Below are 24,186 nucleotides of genomic sequence, written 5' to 3' on the forward strand. Positions count from 1 at the left end.
CGAAGGACAGACTGGCCAAAGATGGAATCTTGTCTTCCGGCTTTGTCCAAGCAATAGTGGGCTGCAAAGGTATGGAGAGACCTCCAGGTGGCAGCCCTGCAAATGTCAGGAAGCAGCACCGATTGCAGGTGTGCTACTGAAGTCGCCATGGCATACACAGAGTGTGCTTTAACACGGTTTTGAAATGGAATGCCCGCTTGCTGATAGCAGAAGGATATGCAGTCTGCCAACCAGGAGGAGAGAGTCTGCTTACCCACAGGCTTCCCCAATGTGTTAGGGTGGAAAGAGATGAACAATTGAATGCTTTCCCTGTGGGCAGCTGTACGGTCTAGGTAGAATGCTAGAGCCCGTTTACAGTCAAGGGTATGCAGAACCTTTCTCCTGGGTTGGCATGGGGCCTGGGAAAAAAGATAGTTAGTATGATAGATTGATTGAGATGAAAATCCAAAACTACCTTAGGTAAGAATTTAGGGTGAGTGCAGATTACCGCCTGGTCCTGCAGAAGTTTAATATAAGGCGGATAGATAACTAGGGCTGCAATTCACTAACTCTGCGAGCTGAAGTGATAGCCAAAAGGAAAATCACTTTCCATTTAAGATATCAAAGTTTACAAGAGTGAAGAGGCTCGAATGGTGGTTTCATGAGCCGACCCAGAACCAGATTAAGGTCCCAAGAAGGGGCCAGAGGATGTAGAGGAGGCTTGATGTGGGGCAAGTCCTTCAAAAAACGTGTTACAAGGGGCTGTACTGATATAGGGACATCCCCAACACCTTTATGGAAGGCGGCTACCGCACTGACATGCATTCTGATGGAAGAAGTCTTAAGACCTGACTCTGATAGATGCCAGAGATAGTCCAGAAACTTCGGGATTGGACAGGAAAAGGGGTCAAGAGAAGAGCACCATGACGTGAATCTTTTCCATTTGTAAGAGTAAGCTTTTCTCGTGGAAGGCTTCCGTGAAGCAATCAAGACACAGGAAACCAGTTCAGAAAGGTTAAGTGGCTGAAGGATTAACCTTTCAACATCCATGCCGTCAGGGGCACGGCTTGAAGATTGGGATGGCGTAGGCTCCCGTCGTTTTGAGTGATCAGAAGCGGGTCCTTTCCCAAGGGAATGTGCCTGTGGATGGAGAGATCCTGAAGTATTGGAAACCACACTTGGCGTGGCCAGTGAGGTGCTATCAGGATCATGGTTCCCTTGTCCTGACGTAACTTCACGAGAGTCTTCGAGAGAAGAGGAAGTGGAGGGAATGCATAGAGCAGCCCGGATGCCCGTGAGAGGGAGAATGCGTCTCTGGGCGGAGAGCGTTTGCTGCGAATGAGAGAGCAGTAGTTCTCCACTTTGTGGTTTTGTGGGGACACAAAGAGGTTTATCCGAGGATATCCCCATTGTTGGAAGATGGAGTTCGTTACAGAGGGGTTGAGAGACCACTCATGCGGTTGAAAGACACGACTCAGCTTGTCTGCCAGCACACCGTCCACTCCCGGCAACTAGGTGGCCCTGAGGTACATTGAGGGGGAGAGAGCTTCCGCCCATATCTGTGCAGCTTCCTAACACAGAAGGAAGGAGCCTGTGCCTCCCTGCTTGTTGATGTACCACATGGCCACCTGATTGTCCATCTGATTCAGGATGACTTGATTTGAGAGGCGATCCTGAAAAGCCCTGAGAGCATATCTGATTGCTCGAAGTTCTAGGAAATTTATTTTGTGTTTGACTTCCTCTGGAGACCAAGATCCTTGTGTCTGCAGATCGGCCACGTGGGCTCCCCAACCAAGGTTGGAAGCGTTGGTGGTGAGAGTGATTTGAGGGTCTGGAGCCTGGAAGGGCAAACCGTGGAGGAGATTGATCTGATTTTTCTACCAGGCGAGAGACAAAAGGAGTGAGTTGGTGATGTGGACAATGGTCGACAGGGGCTGAATGGATTGAGTCCATTGAGACCTCAGAGTCCAGTGCACGAGTCTCATGGCCAAGCGTGCCATTGGTGTAACATGGACTGAGGATGCCATGTGTCCCAGGACGACGAGAAATTGGCGTGCAGTCGTGGAGTGCTGAGACTGCAGCTGGTGAGCAAGAGACGCAAGAGTCTGTGCTCGTTGTCGAGGCAGGAAAGCCTTTGCCTGTAAGTTGTCCAAGTCTGCCCTAATGAACAACAAGGTTTGAGATGGGACTAAGTAGGATTTGTCATAATTGACGAGAAATCCTAATGAAATTAGAGTATGTAAGGTTAGATTGAGGTACGACAGAGCAACTGGCTGAGTGGGAGCCCTGATTAACCAATCGTTCAGGTAGGGATAGACGTGGACACCTTGGGTTCTGAGGAAGGCTGTGACGACTACAAAGCATTTTGTAAAGACTCGTGGCGCAGACGTGAGGCTGAATGGAAGCACTCGATATTGATAGTGCTTGAGGCCTACTAGATTCCTCAGGTATTTGCGATGGGCTGGAGTTATCGCAGTATGAGTGTATGGGTCCTGGAGATCCAGAGAGCAGAGCCAGTCTCCTCTTTGTAGAAGAGGCAGAAGTGAGTCCAAGGTGACCATCTTGAATTTTTCTTGCTGGAGGTACTTGTTGAGGGCCCATAGGTCCAGAATAGGACGGACGCCTCCCGATTTTTTGGGGATTAGAAAGTACCGGGAATAGAAACCTAGGCCATACTGAGAGTATGGTACGGGTTCTATTGCTTTGGACTAGAGAAGGAGGGAGACCTCTTGATCCAGAAGAATGGAGTGATCGGATGTTCTCCACGTCGGCAGAGGTGGCGAGACCAGTGGTATGGAGAGAAAATTCAGATGGTAACACTGAGCAATTATTGCCAATACCCATTGGTCTGAGGTGATTGAGTGCCATATGTTGTGGAAGTGGCACAATCGACCTCCCACTGGTATGTGTGGAAATGGAATCTGGCTACTGCTCTCTAGGTGGAAGTCAAACACCTGAAGCAGGCCCTGGTTGAGGAGCTGCTTGTGGTTTTTGTTTACGCATTTGACGAGACTGTGGTTTTTGATAAGGTCTCGTTGCATGGGATGTGGTTGGTGGCGGACGCGAAGCAAGTCGTAAAGGGCATCCGCCCCATAAGCGATGGCGCCCTCCAAACGTTCAGCCTGCTCTGCAGACGGGAGGTCCTGGGTGCTGAGTAATTATTGCATCCACCTAAGACTTGCCCGCTGCATGAGACTGCTGCAGATTGTTGCCCGGCTCAGAGAGCCAGGACCTCAAAAATCTGCTTCAAATAAAATTCAAGCTTGCAGTCCTGAACATCCCGCAACGCTGTAGCACCCACCACTGGGATGGTGGTATGCTTCGTGACCGCGGAGTCCACCTTCGGAATTTTCAACATGTCCAGGCAGTCCTCTGGAAACGGGTAGAGCTTGTCCTCAGCCTTTCCAACCCGGAGACCCATCTCAGGGGCTTCCCATTCCCGGAGGAGCAGCAGTCTTGTGCATAGGATGGAACGGGAAAGTATGCGGTAGTGCCTTAAGTCCCGCCAGGACCGGGTCCGCGTTTGAAGTCATCCCCACTGCCAAAGAATCATGCGGCGGGGCATCAATTCCCAATTCCTGGAGCACAAAAGGAATGAGAGGTTCCAGCTCCTCACGCTGGAATAAACGTAGGACACGGGGATCGTCACACTCGAGTGGTGGGGCCTGAGCAGAGGCCTCATCATCTCCTTCAAGAGGGTCCACGGGGGGCGGTTGGGGGGATTCCTAGGACCACCCATACCCGAACAAAGCCCTGTGGGTTCGGAACCACGGTGGGAGCCGGCACGGGCATCCGAGGAATTTTCGGAGGGGGGAGAACTGGTAGGGGGGGTCCACCTCCATCTGTAGGCTAGCCGAATGTGATTTGTGCACTAGAAGCACAAAATCCGATGAAAAATGGACCAGGGCCAATTTTTCCGCAGGGGGAGGCGAGGGGGGGGGGGCCATGTCACCACCACCCCCGAGAGCGCACCGGGCTCAAATTGGGGGGTAAAAATGGTAAATTTTGATCCCCTGCCCAGGGAGAAGCAGAATCTGCATCTTCCAAAATCCCCAAAATGGCCGCCATTCCCACGATTTCTCGGGATGGGAACGGCCTGGCCATGCATCGGGGAGCCCGACCCCGAGCTCGAGTAGTTTGTGCCGCCGTGGAGGAGCCTCCCCCCCGGGAGGCATCGGGAGCACACCCCATCACGGGAGAGCCGGGAGGCCGGCTCTCCACAAGCCAGGCACAGGTTAGAATGCAGCATGAAGAGAAACAAGCAGCCGCTATACACAGACAAAAACAGCTGACCGGGGAGTCCCAGAGGAGAGGAGCAGGAAATCGAACCCCTCTCTCCTACTAATAAAATCTTGCTGCCTTTATTTTATTTATTTATTTTTTTTTTTAACTTGCACCAGCAAACAAAATTTAACTGCTTCCTGTCTTTTTTTTTTTTTTTTTTTTTTTACAGACAAACAGGGGAATTCACATACCTGACAGAACACCCAAGGAATGGTCATCTCGGGGCAAGGCAGCAGACCAGGGGAGTATGACTGGCACCACCAGTATCACCCACAAAAAGGTTACTGAGAAGGGAACCTAGGCTGAACAAATCAAGGGGCCAAGCCCCCCTAGGAACCCCAAGAGCGAGGGAGACAGAACTGTCTCCCTGACACAGTCAGTAAAAATATCTCTCTAAATCTCTCTCTCTAAATCTATTTTTTTTTTTAACCAGAAATCAGACGAAAAGAGTATTTGCTTGAACTTGCCCCAGGAAAAGAATGAAGAAGAAGAAACCCTGAGGGGAACAAAGGGCAAGCTGTTCCATCTGCTGGAGACAGACAAATACTGAAGGGCTGCAGGGTAGGCTCTGTCCTCATATAGGATATCCTTTCAGTTTTGGTCTGTCTCCACCTGCTGGAAAGGAGGCTCAACCCATGGTCTGGACTGATCCGGGTACGTACAGGGAAATTGTAATACCTCAAGCATCTTATGCCGGGCATCCTCCTCCATCTGTATCTTAAAAGGGATGGTTTCAGACATCTCTTTAATGAAGTTGGCAAATATGAGGTCTTCAGGAGGGGAGCGGCGGCGTTCTTCTGGGGGTGAAGGCTCTGACAGGAGTTCATCCGAGTCCTGAGTGTCAGAAGAATTATCACCCCAGGGATCATATGGTGCATCTCCAGCACCATGCGGGCCTTCAGCTGGAGGTAAAGGTCCAAATCCAGCCGGATCTGGAGGTGGCACCGATGTAAAGAATGGAGACACCGATGCGGGTACCAAGGATGATAGCATCGATGGAATCGGTACTTTTGATGGACGTCGGGGTGGCAACAGACCAGATGGTCCTGGAACCGGCATCAGTAAATTTTGTTCCTCATCCAAGGACAAACGGAATAGATATCAGTGTTGGTGGTCTTGGGAGGTGCCGATGGCATGGAAGGAACAGGCACCAATGGCAATGCACTGATTAAGGTATCCAGGCACTCGAGAAGCAGAGTTAGCATGGTAGGCATAGGGTCGGATGTCGGCATGGGAGCCGGTGGAGACTGGAATCCCCGAAGTGCCTGGAGTACTGCCTCTTGGACCATCCGGTCCAATTCCTCCGGGAAGGCTGGCGTTGGCAGCACAGCCAACAGGGGTTGGAGGCTCAGAAGACGTTGCCGGAGGGTCCACATGTATTAGTGGAGTATCGGCTCCCAGCACCAGTGGGGAAAGCCTCAGTGTCCCAGGTCCAGAGAGGGGTGGGGGGCCCCTTCTCCCCGGGACGTCTTGGCCGGTAGCTCTGTCGATGCCGATGGCTTGTCAGTGGCAGCATCAGAAGAAGGGTCACGTCGATGACGGTGTCAGTGTTTCTCCTAATGCTCAGTCCGGTCCTTCTCTGGCACCGAGGAGGAAGATATCTATGCCTTCGAACATGAAGAAGATGGGGAAGGCCAGTCACCAGTGTCTTGATGGCACTGAGACTTCGATAGCGAAGGAGTCGTTGAACAGGAAGGTTTTCGACTCTGTGTAGCCTTGGCTGGAGTAGACAGACAATCTCTTAAAAAGGTGTTCCATCTTTTCCAAGCGGGCCCTGCAGCCTTTTGGAGTCATATGGACACAGCTAGTGCACCATTGGACGTCATGAGCGGGCCCCAAGCACAAGACACATACGTCGTGAGGGTCTGTAATGGACATGGGTCCTCGGGCACTCGGGGAACCCAGTCGCCATTTTTTGGAAAAAAAAAAAAGGCAGCAAGCTGTCAGTGGCTGTCTGGCACCGAAGAAAGCACCACCTGTGACCGACCACAAAGGATGAGGTAAACTTACCAGCATCAACGGAGGTCAGCGGTCGATGGAGGACCCCGGGATGGGGAAAAATTTTGAAATAAGTTTCCGTGAGTAAAACGTTGTGAGAAATGCTCACAGAGCTCCAGAAATCCGCGAGGCTACTGCTGCATGGAAAAAAATAGACTGAAGGGGGACCCCTGCTGGATGCAGGGTTGGTGGCATGCTCAGTGTGCCAGTCAAAGTTCTAGAAACTCTGACAAAAGTGTTCTGTGATTGGGCTCCATCCTGATGATGTCACTCACATGTGAGGATTACCATCCTGCTTGTCTTGGGAGAAAATTACATATAAGCAATTACTTATATTGCAGTGAGGCACATGGCAAAAAAGGGTACATAGGCATAAAACAATTAAGGGACAATAAGAGTGGAGATAAAAAGAAGTGACCCCACAAATTAGCTTAAATATCTTTCAAATAATCAAGATACAGCCCCCAGATAGTGGCATATTTAGTATGTTCACCTTTAAGACTGTACCGTAGAAGTTCCAGGTCAGCAAAAACCCGTACTTGTGAGCGTCAGTAAGCTAGGCTGGGGGTGACTTTCCAATAAGTCGCAATAGTGAATCGAGCTGCCCAACCAGTGCTCTACATTTTACGAGAACCAATGAGAGGTGCCATCCGCCAGTAACCCCAATGCTGGTGTAATATAGATAGGGAGGATAAGGATTATCAACAATTTTTTGTGTGACCCGGGACCAGATGGCACCTTCTTTTGCCGTTTTCACTTTTGAATTTTCTAGCTAGTACTGCTAGTTAGATGAACGTAAAAAATGGACGACAAAGCAGTTACAAAAAAACAGGATGTGTGCTAGTACTTGTGAGCATAATTTTGAAATACTGCCAGGAGAAAGGACACAGTCTTCTTTTGAAGTATAGCACAATTAACAGCACTAATAATCTTAGATAACCTTCTACATGGAAAGTTTGAATTTTAATTACCAGTACACATTCGCCTTCCTCTGGATTTGGGCATTTTACAGTAGAAAAGTTTGGATCTGGATGCATTTGTTCAGGAACTGGAATAGGTGGATTAAAACCAAAGACTTCGAAAGCTGACTGCACATAGTCATGGCCAACTCCATGAAATGAAGTGTGAATAAACTTCAAGGGAGTCTTCATGTTCAGCTCTCTGAAAAGGAACAAATCCACTCAAATTAACTCAACAGGATGCCTTTACAAAACTGGTTTAAAAACATTGAAAATAGTTAAATACTATGGAATCTTGGTTTGGTTGAGCAAAAGAGCTGTTCAAGAAAACTTGAAACACAAAGATTACATTCATGACAATTAAAATATGTACTGCCCCTCCAATAAGTGTCCACGGAATGCTTTCAGGGAAGAGGGAGGAGAGGAGTGGAGGGTAGCATGCCACCACCAATACCTCACACCTTTCATCAGTGGCAGCACCAGCTGTGGAAAGTGATCAGACAGCAATTCCTGTGGCCAATTGGTCCTGGGCTGATACTCTAAAACCAAATGGCCACAGGAGGCAAGAGTGCAGGAAAGAAGTGCTGGCTATTCACCTTTCCCTGCAGCTGATTGTGCTTACTATACCTGGGAATTCTCTGGGTATGACCCAGAGACTCAGAATTTGCATGACTTGCTAGGTCTCAGGAGAAAATATGTAAAAGCTAAACAGCTTTTCTGCTTACTAATCTAGTTCCAAATCTTCAGGCAGCCTGCAAGAAAGGAGGGGGTGGGGGGCGGGCTGAAGAAGAGAAGTAATTGTTTCTGCTCAGTCTCACCTCCCCCACTCCTGTCCCAGGCCTCCCTCCTCTCCTATCAAAAGGAGAGAAAGGGCTGAAGGATGCAAAGCAAATGCTTGTTTTGCTGGGTCCACCTTTCCATCTTGTTCTCTATAAGATTCACATAACTTTATTGCCAAAGTAATAGTAGTTGAAATAAGATAGAAGATTTAAACTTCTAGAGTAGGCCTTCCCTCCTCTACTATTAGACCCCTGCAAATGTTACAGAATGCTATGGCAAGAATCCTTACAAATACATGCAAAGCTGACCACATCACCCCTATTCTTAAGGAACTCCATTGGCTTCCCATCTCCTCCTGCATCAGATACAAAACCCTCACCATTATTCACAACTCCCTGCACAACCACAATCATTCCTGGCTTGAGGATGCTCTTCGATTTCGCTCCTCCAATCGTCCTATTAGAACCACACTCTCAGGAACCCTCTACACCCCTTCCCTTAAATGTGCTCACCACACTTCCACCAGAGAAAGAGCCCTATCCATTGCAGGCCCCTCCCTCTGGAACACTATGCCACTTGAGCTCCGACTAGAACCATGCATTCGGAAATTCAAAACAGGGGTTAAAACATGGCTCTTTAAAATGGTCTACCCTGATCCGGATCCTGCACCCTCTACTCCTTCACAGAAAGAGCCCTTGTCATTAATGTACTCATATCCTTCTTCTTTATTACTTTAATTATACTCTGTTTTGTCTCCCATTTCTCTACACCTCCTTATATACCCCCTTCCCCTGTCCTTAAACCCTACCTTTTTCCCTATAGCAACCCTTTTATACCCCTTTTAAATCTTACTTTTCCCTATAGCAACCCTGCTAGTCTATATATAGTTGCCTTTCTGAACTTATAATCTGTAATGTCATATATAGTGTCTCCTGTATGTATTAAAGATAATGTATATTATTGTATATAATATTTTTGGAGTGTATAATTTATATAAGGTTATCCACAGTGTATAAGGTTATACACAGTCCCTTATTGAGTGTATAATTTGCAATGCTACTTATGTTCTTCTGTTTTCTATCAGGTACTGTTCCTTTTCTCCTCTGTTTTTCCCTCTCTTCTCTCTTCCTATCTGCTCCCTCTCCCCCAACCCTCTTTTTTTGTAATTTCCTCCTTCAGTTATATTGTAAACCAGCATGATGTACCCATGAATGTCAATATTTTATTTATTTATTTATTATTTTTATATACCGACATTCGATCTCAATTGAAGATACAAAAATGGTATCCTGTCTAGCGAGATGAAGAAACCTATAGTGTTTCACAAATGACTCGAATGGTGACCAAGTGGCGGCTTTGCAAATCTCCAATGGACTTACAGCACTTCTTTCTGCCCATGACATAAAATGAGCCCTGATCATCTTTTAGCACTTGTTTCCCTTAAAACAAAGGCGGCCAAGGAAACTGCATTCTTTACCCATCTAGCAAAAGAAGCCTTTGAGGCTGTCTCTCTTTTCCGCAGACCGCTGAAAAGGAAAAACACCCTCTCAGACATACAAAAAGCCTTAGACTTATCCAAATAAACGTTTAAACACCTTTTCACATCTAAGAATTTCAATTGATTTAATTCCTCTCTATACTCATCTTTATTAAACAAAGTACAATCCTCTGATTCATATGAAAACTATAGACTACCTTGGGTAGAAACAAATGAATTGTTCAGAAGGGGGGACCTTGCGTGGACGTGCAGATAGTGGCATGCTCAGTGTGCCAGTCAAAGCTTCTAGAAACTTTTGTCAAACGTTTTCCATGCCGGACTCCTCCGGATGATGTCAGCCGCACGTGAGGACTAACATCCTGCTGTCCTAGGAGAACACTTGTTATAAGTAAGCAACTGCACTTTCTTCCATCATTACTGTTACTGGGGTATGTTACAATGATGTGAATGAACCTTCCTTGTATTGGAGTTGCTAGAGTTAGTCATCAACTACCCCAAGTCCCACCTGAACCAAAATATCAATTAGCATTTATAGGCGTATTGCTAGATACAACTCTGACAAGAGCCTTCCTCTCGCATTAGAGAGTTATCACATTGATGTACACAGTGAAAAAGATTCAAGAGTCAGCAGGTATCAATATGGGACATGTTGAGGATGTTGGCCCTCTTTTGACATTAACGGTATGTTACTTCCTTGGCACAAGTCAACACGAGAAGACCCCAATGGCCCGCCCCCCCCCCCCCTTCCCCCTGATCACAGTGGATTCAAACTATTCAAGGTCTTAGTAACTGCATCACTCAGCTATTCAGGGACTTCCTTTTCTGGCGGCAGGTCCAATCCTATCTGATGAGAGGTATGCTCTTCAGATTCCTTCAGTTTAAATTGTTGCAAATATGGATGCGTCCAACTTGGAGTAGGGAGACCATGTAGAAGAGCTCTGCAACTAAGGACTTTGATTTGCTCACGTAAACTTCCTGGAGCTACAGGCAGTTTGGTATGCTTTGAAAACTTTCAGAGTTTGGTTGGCCAAAAAACTAATTTTTGTCCACATGAAAACTACTAAAACTCAGAAGGTCTGGAGAGCTCTGATACTATTTGATCTCTTTTGGCCAAAACAGATTTGGCTCCCACTCCTTCAGGAGATATTCATTAGGGAGCCAGTTAGGTTTTTGGGAATTCTCCATCTCTCATAATACAAAATGGGGTAATGTTACTTCACCACAAACATCAAGGCCCTAGCCCTCATGATCTGGATGCTGAGAAGGAGATATGTTACTTTGGTTTATCTGATGGAATGTCTCTTTACATTATACTGCCTTCCTCCAAAAAAAAAAAAAAAAGCCCTTGAACCTTATGGCTTTTAGGATAGACTCCACTAGAGGGTGGTATCTTGTTCACGTGAAGATTTTGGCCAGTCTATCCTGCAAGGTATTTATGAAGGATGGAAGAGAACGCCATTCCCCATAAGGGAATGCAAATGTGGTCAGCCTATTAAAAAAAAAAAAAAAGATACCCATGGCAACATACAATCTTTTTAATGCAATACTTTGTTATATTATTGCAGAGTAACAGTTACCAATGTGGTAAATGCAATACTAAAAAAAAAATTACAACAAACATTAAATCACAAACTTAATTTTAAGTTTGCTTATTGATGACCAAGTTATATTTTGCTATATCCTAACAAACAATATATAAAATACAAAATCATCCCTAACGATGTAACAAACTTTCAATACAATCCTCCCTTCTCAGTCCCTTCCAAACATGCCAAACTTTCAATACAATCCTCCCTTCCAAACATACCAATGATGGTTGATAACATTTTATTTCCTGATTCAACTAACTGGGGACTAACTGGGGGCTAACTGGGAGATAACCAATTATCTCCCAGTTAGCCCCCCTTCCTCATTCATTGTAATTTCCTCTCTCAGTTACTTGTGAACCGACATGATGTGTCCTACGAATGCCGGTATATAAAAGTGTTAAATAAATAAATAAAGGTACGCATAAAAATGCAAATGTGAAGAGGGTATATTACCAGTTTCCTAAAATTACATCCCTGGTTGGCGAAAGTAGACATTCTATATGCAGATTAGTAACAAACAGGAGGCAAGGACTTAATGGTCAGTTTTCCCAGTGGAGGAAGGTGAACAGTGATTTGGGACCAGTGCTGTTCAACCTTTTCATTAATTGTCTAGAAATGGGATCAATGATTGAAGTGATCAGATTTGCAGATGTTGGACTCACATTAACCGTGTGTATGTTTATTGAATAAGGATAATAATCTCCAGGTAGAAGCAGTCATTCCCGCAAGCCGCCCCATGCCTCTTCACTTTATTCACATCCTCTAGCCTTTATGGATCCACAGTGTTTATCCCACGCCTCTTTGAAATCCTTCACAGTTTTGGTCTTCACCACTTCCTCTGGAAGGGCGTTCTAGGCATCCACCACCCTCTCTGTGAAGAAATACTTCCTGACATTGATTCTGAGTCTTCCTCCCTGGAGTTTTAAATCGTGACCCCTGGTTTTGCTGATTTTTTTGCAATGGAAAAGGTTTGTCATTGTCTTTGGATCATTAAAACCTTTCAAGTATCTGAAAGTCTATCATATCACCTCTGCTCCTCCTTTCTTCCAGGGTGTACATATTTAGATTCTTCAATCTCCCCTCATAAGTCATTTAATGAAGACCCTCCACTTTTTTGGTCACCCTTCTCTGGACCACTTCCATCCTGTCTCTGTCTCTTCGGAGATATGGTCTCCAGAACTGAACATAGTACTCCAGGTGAGGCCTCACCAAGGACCTGTACAAGGGGATAATCACATGCCTTTTCTTACTCGATATTCCTCTCTCTATGCAGCCCAGCATTCTTCTGGCTTTAGCTATCGCCTTGTCACATAGTGTCTAATGATCTGAAGTCGGTGAAACAATCACCCCAAGGTCTCTCTCCTGCTCCATGCACATCAGCCCTTCTCCCCCCATCGAATACAGTTCTTTCGGATTTCCACACCCCAATTGCATGACTCTGCACTTCTTGGCATTGAATCTCAGCTGCCATATCTTCGATCACTCTTCCAGTTTCCTTAAATCCCGTCTCATTCTCTCCACTCCTTCCGGCGTATCCACTCTGTTGCAGATCTTAGTGTCATCCGCAAAAAGACAAACCTTACTTTCTACCCCTGCCGCAATGTCGCTCACAAAGATATTGAACAGGACCGGTCCCAACACCGATCCTTGCGGCACTCCGCTCAACACTGCTCTCTCTTCAGAGTAAGTTCCATTCACCCTTACACACTGTCTTCTATCCGTCAACCAGTTTGTAATCCAGGCCACCACCTTGGCACTCACTCCTAAGCTTCTCATTTTATTCACCAGTCTCCTGTGTGGGACTGTGTCAAAAGCTTTGCTGAAGTCCAAGTAGATGACATCGAGCGCTCTTCCTCGATCCAATTCCTTGGTTACCCAGTCAAAAAAGTCAGTCAGATTTGTCTGACAGGATCTTCCCCTGGTGAATCCATGCTGCCTCTGGTCCAGCAATTCTCTTGACTGTAGATAGTTCACTATTCTTTCTTTCAACAGCGACTCCATTACTTTTCCCACCACCGAGGTGAAGCTAACCGGTCTGTAGTTACCAGCCTCTTCTCTGTTCCCACTCTTGTGAAGCGGGACCACCACCGCTCTTCTCCAATCACTGGGCACCACTCCCGTTTCTAGGGATCTATTGAACAGGTCACACAGCTGACCCGCCAGCACATCTCTGAGCTCCCTCAGTATCCTGGGATGAACCTCATTAGGCCCCATGGCTTTGTCTACTTTCAGTTTCCCCAGCTCTTCCCATACATTCTCTACTGTAAATGGAGTTTCATCTACTCCACTCCCCTCCAATTTCTTAACTAGTGACGGTTCTTCTCCAGGGTCCTCTCTTTAGTGAACACAGAACTGAAGTATTTGTTTAATATTTCTGCCATTTCTTCGTCTCTCTCCACACATTGATCCTTTTCACCTTTCAATTTCACTATACCACTTTGGACTTTTCTCCTTTCACTGATGTATCTGAAAAATGTTTTGTCACCTCTCTTTACCTCTTTGGCAATCCTTTCTTCCGCTTGACATTTTGCCGTCTTGATTACTTTCTTTGTCTCCCTCAGTTCTACCAGATATTCTTCTTTGTGTTCCTCCCTTTGGGATCCTTTATATTTCTTGAACGCTGTTCTTTTAGCCTTTATTTTGTCAGCCACCTCCTTTGAGAACCAGATAGGTTTCATTCTTTTGTTTTTCTTTACTTTTCTAACATATAGATTAGTTGCCATGGTAATTGTTCCTTTTAGTTTGGTCCACTGTTGCTCCACATCTCTCTTGTTCTCCCAGCCTACTAGTTCTTCCTCCAGGTACTTCCCCTTTTCATCAAAGTCTGTGTTTTTGAACTGCAAAACTTGGGTCCATTACCATTTGTTTGAACAAAGCTCCTTGCAGGGCATCCGCTATTTCTCTACTATTATTAGTGTTAATGTTTGGGATAGTTGTGGGTGGATCCTTGGGCTGATGGCAGATGACCACACCCCCGGGGGAAGATCCCGAGAGGGACCACCAGTCAGGCTCAGAGTTTGGAGACAGACACACACTAGTTCTTTTATTAAACAGTATATTGAACCACCAGAGGTGGCAGTAGTGAGCTGGAAGCGCCTGGCTGGGCTGTAGTCCCTCAGATACTGGAACAGCGATCCTAGGATGGCGGAACTGTAGAGAAACTAAGTATAGAGCGTAGGCAGGGTATGCAGAGTTCAGGAATAGAACCTTTATGGTAACACTCACACAATAGTCTCTTGAAGCAGCCCAGGAGCTGGAATGGATTAGGCCCTCGAGGAGCGAGTACCTGGTTCCAGGGAAAGCTCTGAGAGAAGGATGGTAACTCACTGGTTTTGTAGGCAGTGATGACTTCCTGGCAGAAATGGTATTCAGAAGCAGGTCCGAGAACAAGGGCCCTTGAGGAGCAAGTACTGGTTCCAGACTGCGATCTGAAAGGCAAAAGAGAAACTAGGCCCCCGAGGAGCGGGTACCCCTGGTAAGTCCGAGGAGGCAGAGTAACTAGAAGCGTAAGAAAACCTTTCCTTGCTAACTAGATTAGTTAGCGAATTCAGAGACCTTAAATATCCGGTGCGGCTGACGTCATCTCAGGGGGACGCCCCTGAGGTTTGCTCCACTGCTGGTACTTTGAATCGGGGCCGCGCCCTTAAGCTTCTGGGAAACATGGCAGAGTGCAGCGTCTTGCCGGTCCGGGGATGCCGGAGGAGGGTGGTAAGATGACGCCGCGGAAGCCAAACATCAACAAGCAAAGAGGGAGTCGCCACAGAGGTAAGGTGGGCGGGGTGGAGACGCCGGGCAACGATGGTCGCAAAAGAAAATTATTCCTTACCTGCTAATTTTCGTTCCTGTAATACCATGGATCATTCCAGACGGTGGGTTATGTTCCATGTCCAGCAGATGGAGTCAGAACACAAAATTCCCAGGGGAGGAACCATATAACCACGCCTCCCCTGTAACAGCTCTCAGTAACTAGACTAACAAAGCCCAAAAGAGAGAGACTAAAAACAGAGGGATCAAGAAATCAAAGAAGGAATTGAAATAACCGCTGTCCAAATAAACAGCAACTAAATTCTGAACAGTGAACTTGCGAACAGCAGTGCGTGAACAAAAAAGATGCGCAGTATTCGAAATACAGAGTAAAAGATTGTTAAGACAGGTAGGCAGGGATGTCCCACAAGCAAACCCCCAAACCAAGGGAGGGTGTCTGGAATGATCCATGGTATTACAGGAACGAAAATTAGCAGGTAAGGAATAATTTTCTTTTCCCTGTACATACCAGGATCATTCCAGACGGTGGGATGTACCAAAGCTTTCCCATCACGGGTGGGCTGCAGACAGCCCTGCTCGTATTACCTTGTCTCCAAGCTGACCGCCCGGAGCACTGACGTCCAGGCGATAATGTCTCGCAAAAGTATGGATCGACTTCCAGGTGGCCGCCCTACAAATCTCCTGAGTGGAGACGGAGGAGCTCTCCGCTCAAAATGTCGCCTGGGCTCGAAAAGAATGAGCCTTGACAACCAGCTGAGGGGACTTACCTACGCCAAGGTACGCCGCTATGATCGCTCCCTTCAACCACCGCGCTATAGATTGTTTGGAGGCCATGCAACCCTTCCGGGGTCCGGACCAGAGGATAAACAGATGATCGGAGAGCCGAAAATCATTAGTCACCTCCAGATAGCGTATCAGAGACCGGCGCACATCCAGTCTACGCAGGTCTCCAGACTCAGAAGAGGCAAAAGATGGTAATTCCACCGATTGGTTGAGGTGGAATGCCGAAACCACTTTAGGGAGAAAAGAAGGAACCGTCCTCAGCGAAACCCCTTCAGGCGTGAAACAAAGGTATGGTTCACGACAGGATAGGGCCTGCAGCTCGGAAATACGTCTTGCTGAACTGATTGCCACGAGAAAAATGGTCTTGAGAGTGACGTCCTTGATGGTAGCCGAGCTTAGAGGTTCGAACGGCGAACCACAGAGGACTCTGAGCACCAGATTCAGATTCCACGACGGACAAGGTGGGCGAATCGGAGGCTTCAAGTGTTTCACTCCTTTAAGGAAACGGGAGACGTCCGGATGCGAGGACAGAAACTCCTTATTTCCACTGCGAAGAAAAGCCCCCAAGGCCGCCACCTGAACCCGAAAAGAATTGTAAGCAAGACCCAAATCCAAACCTGCCTGCAAGAAGGAAAGGACTTGTGGCACTGAGGCCTGCATGGGAAGAATGTCATTCGCTCCACACCAATCCTCAAAGACCTTCCAGACTCGAACATAGGTAACAGAGGTGGACATCTTACGTGCTTTCAGTAGCGTTGAAATAACCGGCTCCGGATAACCGCGCCTCCTCAACTGACGCCTCTCAAAAGCCAGGCCGCAAGACAGAAGTGATCTGCCTCCTTGAAAAATATTGGTCCCTGGCGTAGAAGACATGGCAGCTGACTGAGACGAAGGGGACCCTCCACCGTCAAATTGCACAGATCCGCGAACCACGGTCGTCGGGGCCACTCTGGCGCCACAAGGATCACCGGCCCTTGGTGTGCCTCTATCCTGCGGATGACCTTGCCCACGAGGGGCCACGGTGAGAAAACATATAGGAGACAGTGGAGCGGCCAGGGCAGGACCAGCACGTCCACGCCCTCGGCGCCGTGCTCCCGCCTGCGGCTGAAGAAGCGGGCGGCCTTTGCATTTCCGGCGGTTGCCATTAGGTCTACGTGCGGTGTCCCCCATCGCCGTACTATTATCCGCATCGCCTGCTGCGAGAGCTCCCACTCTCCGGGATCCAAGTTTTGTCGGCTGAGAAAGTCCGCCTGTACATTGTCCACTCCCGCTATATGCGAGGCCGCTAGTCGTTGGAGGTGAAGCTCTGCCCACTCCATCAATTTGTCGGTTTCCAGAGAGACCAACCGACTTTTCGTGCCTACCTGGCGATTGATGTATGCCACTGTAGTCGCATTGTCCGACAGCACCCTGACTGCTTGATGGCATACTATGGGGAAGAAACCCTGTAACGCCAGATGGACCACCCTGGTCTCCAAGCAGTTGATGGGCCAACTTCGACTGTTCCTCAGTCCATCGACCCTGGATTGAGCTGTCCCGACAGACTGCTCCCCAGCCTGTGAGGCTGGCGTCCGTGGTGATAATCACCCAATCCAGGTCCTCCAGCGACACCCCCTGAGCTAGGTGCCGCAGTTCCAGCCACCAATGGAGACTGATGAAGGTTCCTCTCGGAATCGGAAGGATTGCCTGAAAATCTCTCCACACCGGCTGCCACCAGGAGAGTAGGGATCTCTGCAGAGGCCTCAGATGCGCAAATGTCCAAGGAACCAGATCGATGGTCGAGGCCATGGTCCCCAGTACCTGCAGGTAGTCCCAGGCAGTGGGCATCTCGAGCGCCATAAATCTTTGAATCTGCTGACGCAGAGAATGAGCTCTGTCCGGATGCAGAAAAACCCTGGCATTCTTGGTGTCGAAGTGAGCTCCCAAAAAATCCAACGACTGGGACGGGACCAGGCTGCTCTTGGTGAAGTTGACAATCCATCCCAGAGATTGGAGAAGTTGTACCACTCTGTCGACTGCGAGGATACACTGCGCTCGTGACTTTGCACGGATGAGCCAATCGTCTAGGTAAGGATGCACAAGGTTGCCGCCACTACCACCATGATCTTCGTGAAAACCCGTGGAGCTGTGGCCAGGCTAAAGGGAAGAGCGCGAAATTGGAAGTGTTGACCCAAAATTTTGAAGCGTAGGTAACGCTGATGAGCTTGACAAATTGGTATGTGGAGATACGCCTCCGTGAGATCCAACGAAGCCAAGAATTCTCCCGGATGAACTGCCGCTAACACTGAACGGAGTGTCTCCATGCGGAAACGAGGAACTCTGAGGGACCGGTTGACCTGCTTGAGGTCCAGGATAGGACGAAAAGTACCTTCCTTCTTGGGAACCACAAAGTAGATTGAATAATGCCCCCGGCCCAGTTCGGCGGCTGGCACTGGCACTATGGCCCCAAACTGAAGGAGACGATCGAGGGTCTGCCGCATGGCTCCCTGTTTGATTAAGGACCCGCAAGGGGAAAACAGGAACCTGTCCCGAGGAGCGCAAACAAAATCCAAAGCGAAACCGCGTCTTAGAATATCCAGAACCCATTGATCCAACGTGATTTGGACCCACTCTTTGTAGAAGAGAGCAAGGCAACCCCCCAGTCGAGGGACCACCTCCCGGGTCCGTCTGGCATCATTGGGTAGATTTAGCGGATGCACCAGCACCCTGCGCTTCCTTACATCCTGGCGGCGCCCACGAAAGGGCTGGTTCCAGGAGTGCGAATGAGAAGAGGGAGCCCGAGGTGGCTGTTGCCTCTGAGGACGCGCTCTCCGCTGGTTACGATAACGGTTTCTGGAGTAATTATACGATCTTGACGAACGGGGGTCGATCTTCGGGCAACTTGTGCACTGCATTCTCATTAAGGGACTTGATGATCTGATCCAAGTCTTCACCAAAAAGATACCTACCCTTAAAAGGAAGGGACCCCAAACGTGTCTTGGAAGAGGCATCAGCCGACCAATTGCGAAGCCAAAGGAGCCGATGCGCTGAGACCGCCGCCACCATGGTTTGGGCTAGGACCCTTAAAAGATCATATAAAGCATCCGCTCCATAGGCAACCACGGCTTCCAGTCTGTCCGCCTGGTGAGCCTCAGCGTCTGGTAAGGACTGGGCGGTGAGAAGCTGCTGCACCCACCGAAGACCCGCTCGCTGTGCGAGGGAACTGCAGATAGCCGCCCGCATCCCTAAGGCCGAGACCTCAAAGATACGCTTGAGGTAAACCTCCAGCTTCCGATCCTGCATATCCTTCAACGCCATCCCGCCAGTGACAGGAATAGTGGTATGTTTTGTGACCACTGATACCGCAGAATCTACGGCGGGAACTTTGAGAATTTCCAAAAAATCGGCTGGCAGAGGATACAATTTTTCCATGGCTCTACCGACCCTAAGGTTGGCCTCCGGGGAATCCCATTCCCGAGTGATCAACTGCAAGATCTTGTGATGAGTGGGAAAAGACTTGGCTAGAGGCCGCAGTCCTGCTAGGAGGGGGTCCCCCTTCTTGAGAGCCGTGTCAGGCCCCACCGGTTCCGGAGGGGGATCAATATCCATTTCCTGGAGGATGTAGGGAATGAGGTCATCTAACTCCGCCGCTTGGAAGATGCGGAGGACCCTAGGGTCGCCGCCCTCCACCTGGGCCGCCAAGGTGGGGTCGTCCACATCAGGGTCCTGGGATTGTCCTTCCCCTGAAGTCTTATTATCGATGGTGTCCCGGTAGGGCCACGAGATGTCCCCGCTCCCCCGCCTACTAAAGGGAGGTGAGCCTGAGGTAGGGTCCCACCCAGGAGAGGGGTAGGACATGGTATCTTGGGGGGAGAGGGTCCCCAGGTCCCGAAGGTCATGTCTCTGCTCTGAAGAAAAGCCCTGTGCATCAGGACTATGAATTCAGGGGCAAAGGCCTGGCATCCTGAGGGGTCACCCCCCGGGGGATCCCCCCCTCTGCCTACCAGGATTAGACTCTGAGTAAGGATCTAAAACGGGCCTAGAAGTGGGGAACGGATTATCTGTGTCCTCCTCAGAAAGCGCGGCATCAGAATCTTGCAACAAAATGGCCGCCGTTCCCGCGTTGAGAGGGAACGGGGCCCGGCGCTTCCTTCCCACGCGGTCTGCAGCTCGAACATCCTTGTTAGTAGCTGGCGCACATTCCCCCTCGGGGAAACAGCCTGAGCACAGACCCTCTTCAGAAAATAATCCGGCCCTGTCGGAGCCCTCACAAGGCGCCGCGGACTGCATCGCCGCAGGGAGAGAGAGAGAGGGGGGGAGGCTCTACAGGTGGCTCGCGCCTAAAATGAGCGCCGACCCGGCAACGGACGCTTGCCGCAGTCCCCCACCGACCTGAAGAAGAACTGACGGGGAATTACCCTCCCGACAGCAGGTGGCCCCGGGGAATGGTGCTTCGCGGGGCCGCAGGTCAGGACGTTGGTCGCGCCCCAAAAGGGAGGGGGAAAAACCTGGGTCAGGAGGGAGAGGCCGGCGCTACAGACTTTCACCTCAGAGAGCCGAACGGAGTCCAAAAAATTGCAGTCTTCTGCTGAAAAAGAAGATTAAACAAAAATACACTTACCCCAACTGAGCCCTCAGTGAGGAAAATGAGAAAAGAAAGAAAGAAAAACAGGCAACAGCCTGTCAGCTGTCCCGACAGACCGCCTGTCAGCGGTCAAAGGTAGGCGCTAATTTCTTTGGGCACCGGAAAAGGGTGCTTTTCTGTTCACCCTCAGACTTAATATCATGGTGATATTAAGTCAGAGGTCCCGAAGGGTAAAAAAAAAAAGTAAAAAAAGAAAAAAAAACATTTTGAAGTCAGCCGGCGGCTGTCGGGTCGAAAACCGGACGCTCAATTTTGCTGGCGTCCGGTTTCCGAGTCCGTGGCTGTCAGCGGGCTAGAGAACAGACGCCGGCAAAATTGAGCGTTGGCTGTCAAACCTGCTGACAGCCGCCGCTCCTGGCCAAAAGGAGGCGCTAAGGACGCGCTAGTGTCCCTAGCGCCTCCTTTTGCCCGTTTCTACCGCCGGACCTAATTTAAATACTGAATCGCGCGCACAGGCAAGTTGAGCAACCTCAATAGCTGGACCGCAACTATGGAACTCATTATCTGAATACCTAAGGTTACAAAATGACAAACTATTCAAAAAACAACTCAAAACATGGCTATTTCAACAAACTTACAAAGGCGGCATTGGTTAGCATACCCTTGCAAACAAACAAGAACTCTACTCAATTCCTCACACCCGAAGAAATTTCCACACACCCAGTTAACCCCCTGAAACCCCCTTCCTATACAATCAAATTCACTTGAAGATAAACTATATGCATATAAAACTGACAAAACAATGTTAACAAGGTTAAACCACACACATGAAGATAAGAATCTATTCGCACTTAAATCATGGACCGGAAAATATAAACATTGTAACCATGCCACTGTTAGCAAAATTAATCATTAACAATCCCTCCCAATCGAACTCAGAACACAAGAAAAGTTAAAAACTTTCAAAAAAGAGCTAAAAACATGGATGTTTACCAAAGCCTACCAACTCACCCAATGACTTTAAAACACCACTCCCCACCTATTAACACTAGGCAAACTGGTGGACCCAAGACAAGATGAGATTATGACTCAGATCCGTAATATGTATCGATTAACCTATATTGTTATAATGTAAACCGAAATGATATGTAACTTTGCTACATGAATTGCGGTATATAAAAATGTTAAATAAATAAATAAACTAAGTTCATAAAAATGATATTTTCTTTGTTAGCAACCATATGAACCTTTTTGGAAATGTTAAAACATTGAAACTTTGTAAACTGTCGTGATGGTGAAACCGAACGACGGTATATAAAACCTGTAACTATTAATGCATATTATGAACTGTAATATATGAAGAACAAAGTTATGAACTTTAATTTAAGAAAAGCAATGTTAATCGTTATATTACTAGTGACAATGTTACTGTCAGAAAAGTTAAATGTAAAAAGTTAAATGTAAACAAACTGTTAGTAAAGTTAATAGTTAAACTATATCTGTTAATACACTATATTAATGTTACGACCTTTGATGTAAGAATTGTTATACATGTAAACCGGAGTGAAGGCTTCTTCCAAACTTTGGTACAGAAAAGCACTCAAACAAACAAATAAATAATGTGCCCCACTTAAGATAGCAGAGTGCTACAAAGACAGTTAAGTCTTTCTACAACATTTCCACCAAGATATTGGAGATACGTCCATTACAAGTTACTTGAATTTCAAATACCTGTAATAACAAATCTTTTTCAGATCTTCCATGTATCTTTTGTTTATTTCTTCTAGAGGATCGATCTTAAGAGGACTGGTGTTAGCCAGATTCTCATTCCAAGAATCACTCCATGGCTCAACATTTTCTTCTATACATTTCAGAATCTCTTTGTCATGAGGCGATGTGATTTGGGCCCCATTTTCCCAATATACCTGCATGAAAAATTGACAGCTAAAATTAAAATACATGATGAAAGGTGTCTCTTCTTTCAAACACCATTTTCCCAGGCAATGGGGTCATTAACTATACATTTATGTACCACATACCTAGAGATCATGATATCCTACATCAATGTATGATGATAGTCTGCATATTGGGGAAACCACTATACTTGGATTGAATTCAAATGTTAAAATAAATGGTCAAAGTCTGAAGATTCAATGGATCAATAGAGAAAGAGATCAATATTCAGAAAGTAGGCAATCGGGTAAGCTCTGGATAAAGCAAGTTTGGTTACCGTAAATGGAGAAATTACTTACCTGATAATTTTGTTTTCTTTAGTGTAGACAGCAAAATTGCTTACCTTGTAATAGGTGTTATCCCAGGACAGCAGGATGTAGTCCTCACATATGGGTGGCATCATTGATGGAGCCCTATTACGGAAAACTTTGTCAAAGTTTCTAGAAACTTTTGACTGGCCATGTGAGGCCACTGAGCATGCCCAGCATGCTATGATATTCTCTGCCACAGGGGTCTCTCTTCAGTCTCGTATGTAGCAATAAGCTTTAGCAAACATAAAATAATAAAACCTATCGGACCCAACTCCGCGGGGTGGGGGGGTGAGTTTCGTGAGGACTACATCCTGCTGTCCTGGGATAACACCCATTACAAGGTAAGCAATTTTGCTTTATCCCAGGAGAAGCAGGATGCTAGTTCTCACATATGGGTGATTAGCAAGCTAGAGGCTGAGTCATTTTGTAGTGAATCAACACTGAACTATTGTTGGTGAAAATGAGGCAGCCGAAGATCACAGCAGATTGGATGTAGAAGAAGTTGGGATTATACAGGAAACAAGTTCTTTAAGACAGATTGTCCATATGCTGAATCTTATCGTCCTTGTTTGTCCAAACAGTAATGAGCTGCAAAGGTGTGAAGAGAACTCCATGTTGCTGCTTTACATATGTCAAGGATTGGCACTGAACGATAGTGTGCTACTGAGGTTGACATTGCTCTTACTGAATATGCGCCTTTACTCACCCTTGGAGAGGAAGGCCTGCTTTTTCATAGCAGAACTCTATGCAATCTTCTAGCCAATTGGAGAGAGTGTGTTTGCCCACTGCTTTACCCGGTTTGGATAATAAGATACAAAGAGTTGAGTGGATTTCCTGTGGACTGCAGTGCGGTCTAAGTAAAATGCTAGCGCATGCTTACAGTCCAAGGTATGTAAGGCCCGTTCTCCCTGGTGAGAATGAGGCCTTACATGTGGGCAAAACTTAATGTGGATTGGTTCAAGTGGAATTCTGTAACTACCTTGGGAAGGAATTTTGGATGTGTACAGAAAACCACTCTGTCATGTAGGAATTTTGTATAGGGTGAGTACATGACAAGTGCTTGTAACTCACTAACCTTTCTAGCCGATGTAATAGCTATGAGGAAAATGTTCTTCCATGTGAGAAATTTAAGATCACAGGAATTCATGGGTTCAAAAGAAGTCCTGTTAAGACCAAATTCAGGTCCCATTCTGTGACATGTGGCTGAATTGGTGGTTTAAGGTGAATTAAACCTCTCATAAATCTACTGATAAGAGGATGTATGGATATTGGTGCATCTCCCATCTTGTTAAGATAAGCTGAGATTGCACTTAAATGTACTCTTGCAGATGATGTCTGGAGACCAGAGTCTGAAAGATGGCATAAGTAGTCTAGTAGAGAAGTTGTGGGGCAGGAGAAAGGGACAATTTTCTTTGCTGTACACCACAAGGTAAACCTTTTCCACTTCGAAGAATAGTTCTTCCGTGTTGAAGGTTTACGTGAAGCTATAAGCACTTGAGAGACATTGGTTGAAAGATTGAGTGGTTGTAAGATCAAGCTTTCAACATCCATGCTGACAGGGATAGGGATTGAAGGTTGGGATGGCACAACCGATCCTGATCCTGAGTTATGAGAGCGGGAGCTACACTCAGGCGAATTGGTTGTCTGATCGAAAGGTCTAGAAGTATGGGAAACCATACTTGTCGAGGCCAATACGGGGCTATGAGTATCATGGACCCCTTAT

General features: G+C 47.3%; 1 protein-coding gene across 3 annotated transcripts in view; it reads right to left on the reverse strand.

Annotated features, from left to right (window-relative positions):
• The window catches only part of PGM2L1 (phosphoglucomutase 2 like 1), a 222,680-nt gene that overhangs the window by 84,320 nt on the left and 114,174 nt on the right, over positions 1–24,186 (reverse strand). For all 3 annotated transcript variants that reach the window (XM_029602068.1, XM_029602069.1, XM_029602070.1), the window contains exons 6-7: positions 21,931–22,124; positions 7,233–7,422 (exon numbers count right to left, since the gene is read on the reverse strand). In XM_029602068.1, the coding sequence (XP_029457928.1) occupies positions 7,233–7,422; positions 21,931–22,124 (384 nt within the window). The remainder of the gene's footprint in view (positions 1–7,232; positions 7,423–21,930; positions 22,125–24,186) is intronic.

The sequence above is a fragment of the Rhinatrema bivittatum genome, chromosome 5 (genome assembly GCF_901001135.1).
Source record: "Rhinatrema bivittatum chromosome 5, aRhiBiv1.1, whole genome shotgun sequence".
Classification (NCBI taxonomy): domain Eukaryota; kingdom Metazoa; phylum Chordata; class Amphibia; order Gymnophiona; family Rhinatrematidae; genus Rhinatrema; species Rhinatrema bivittatum.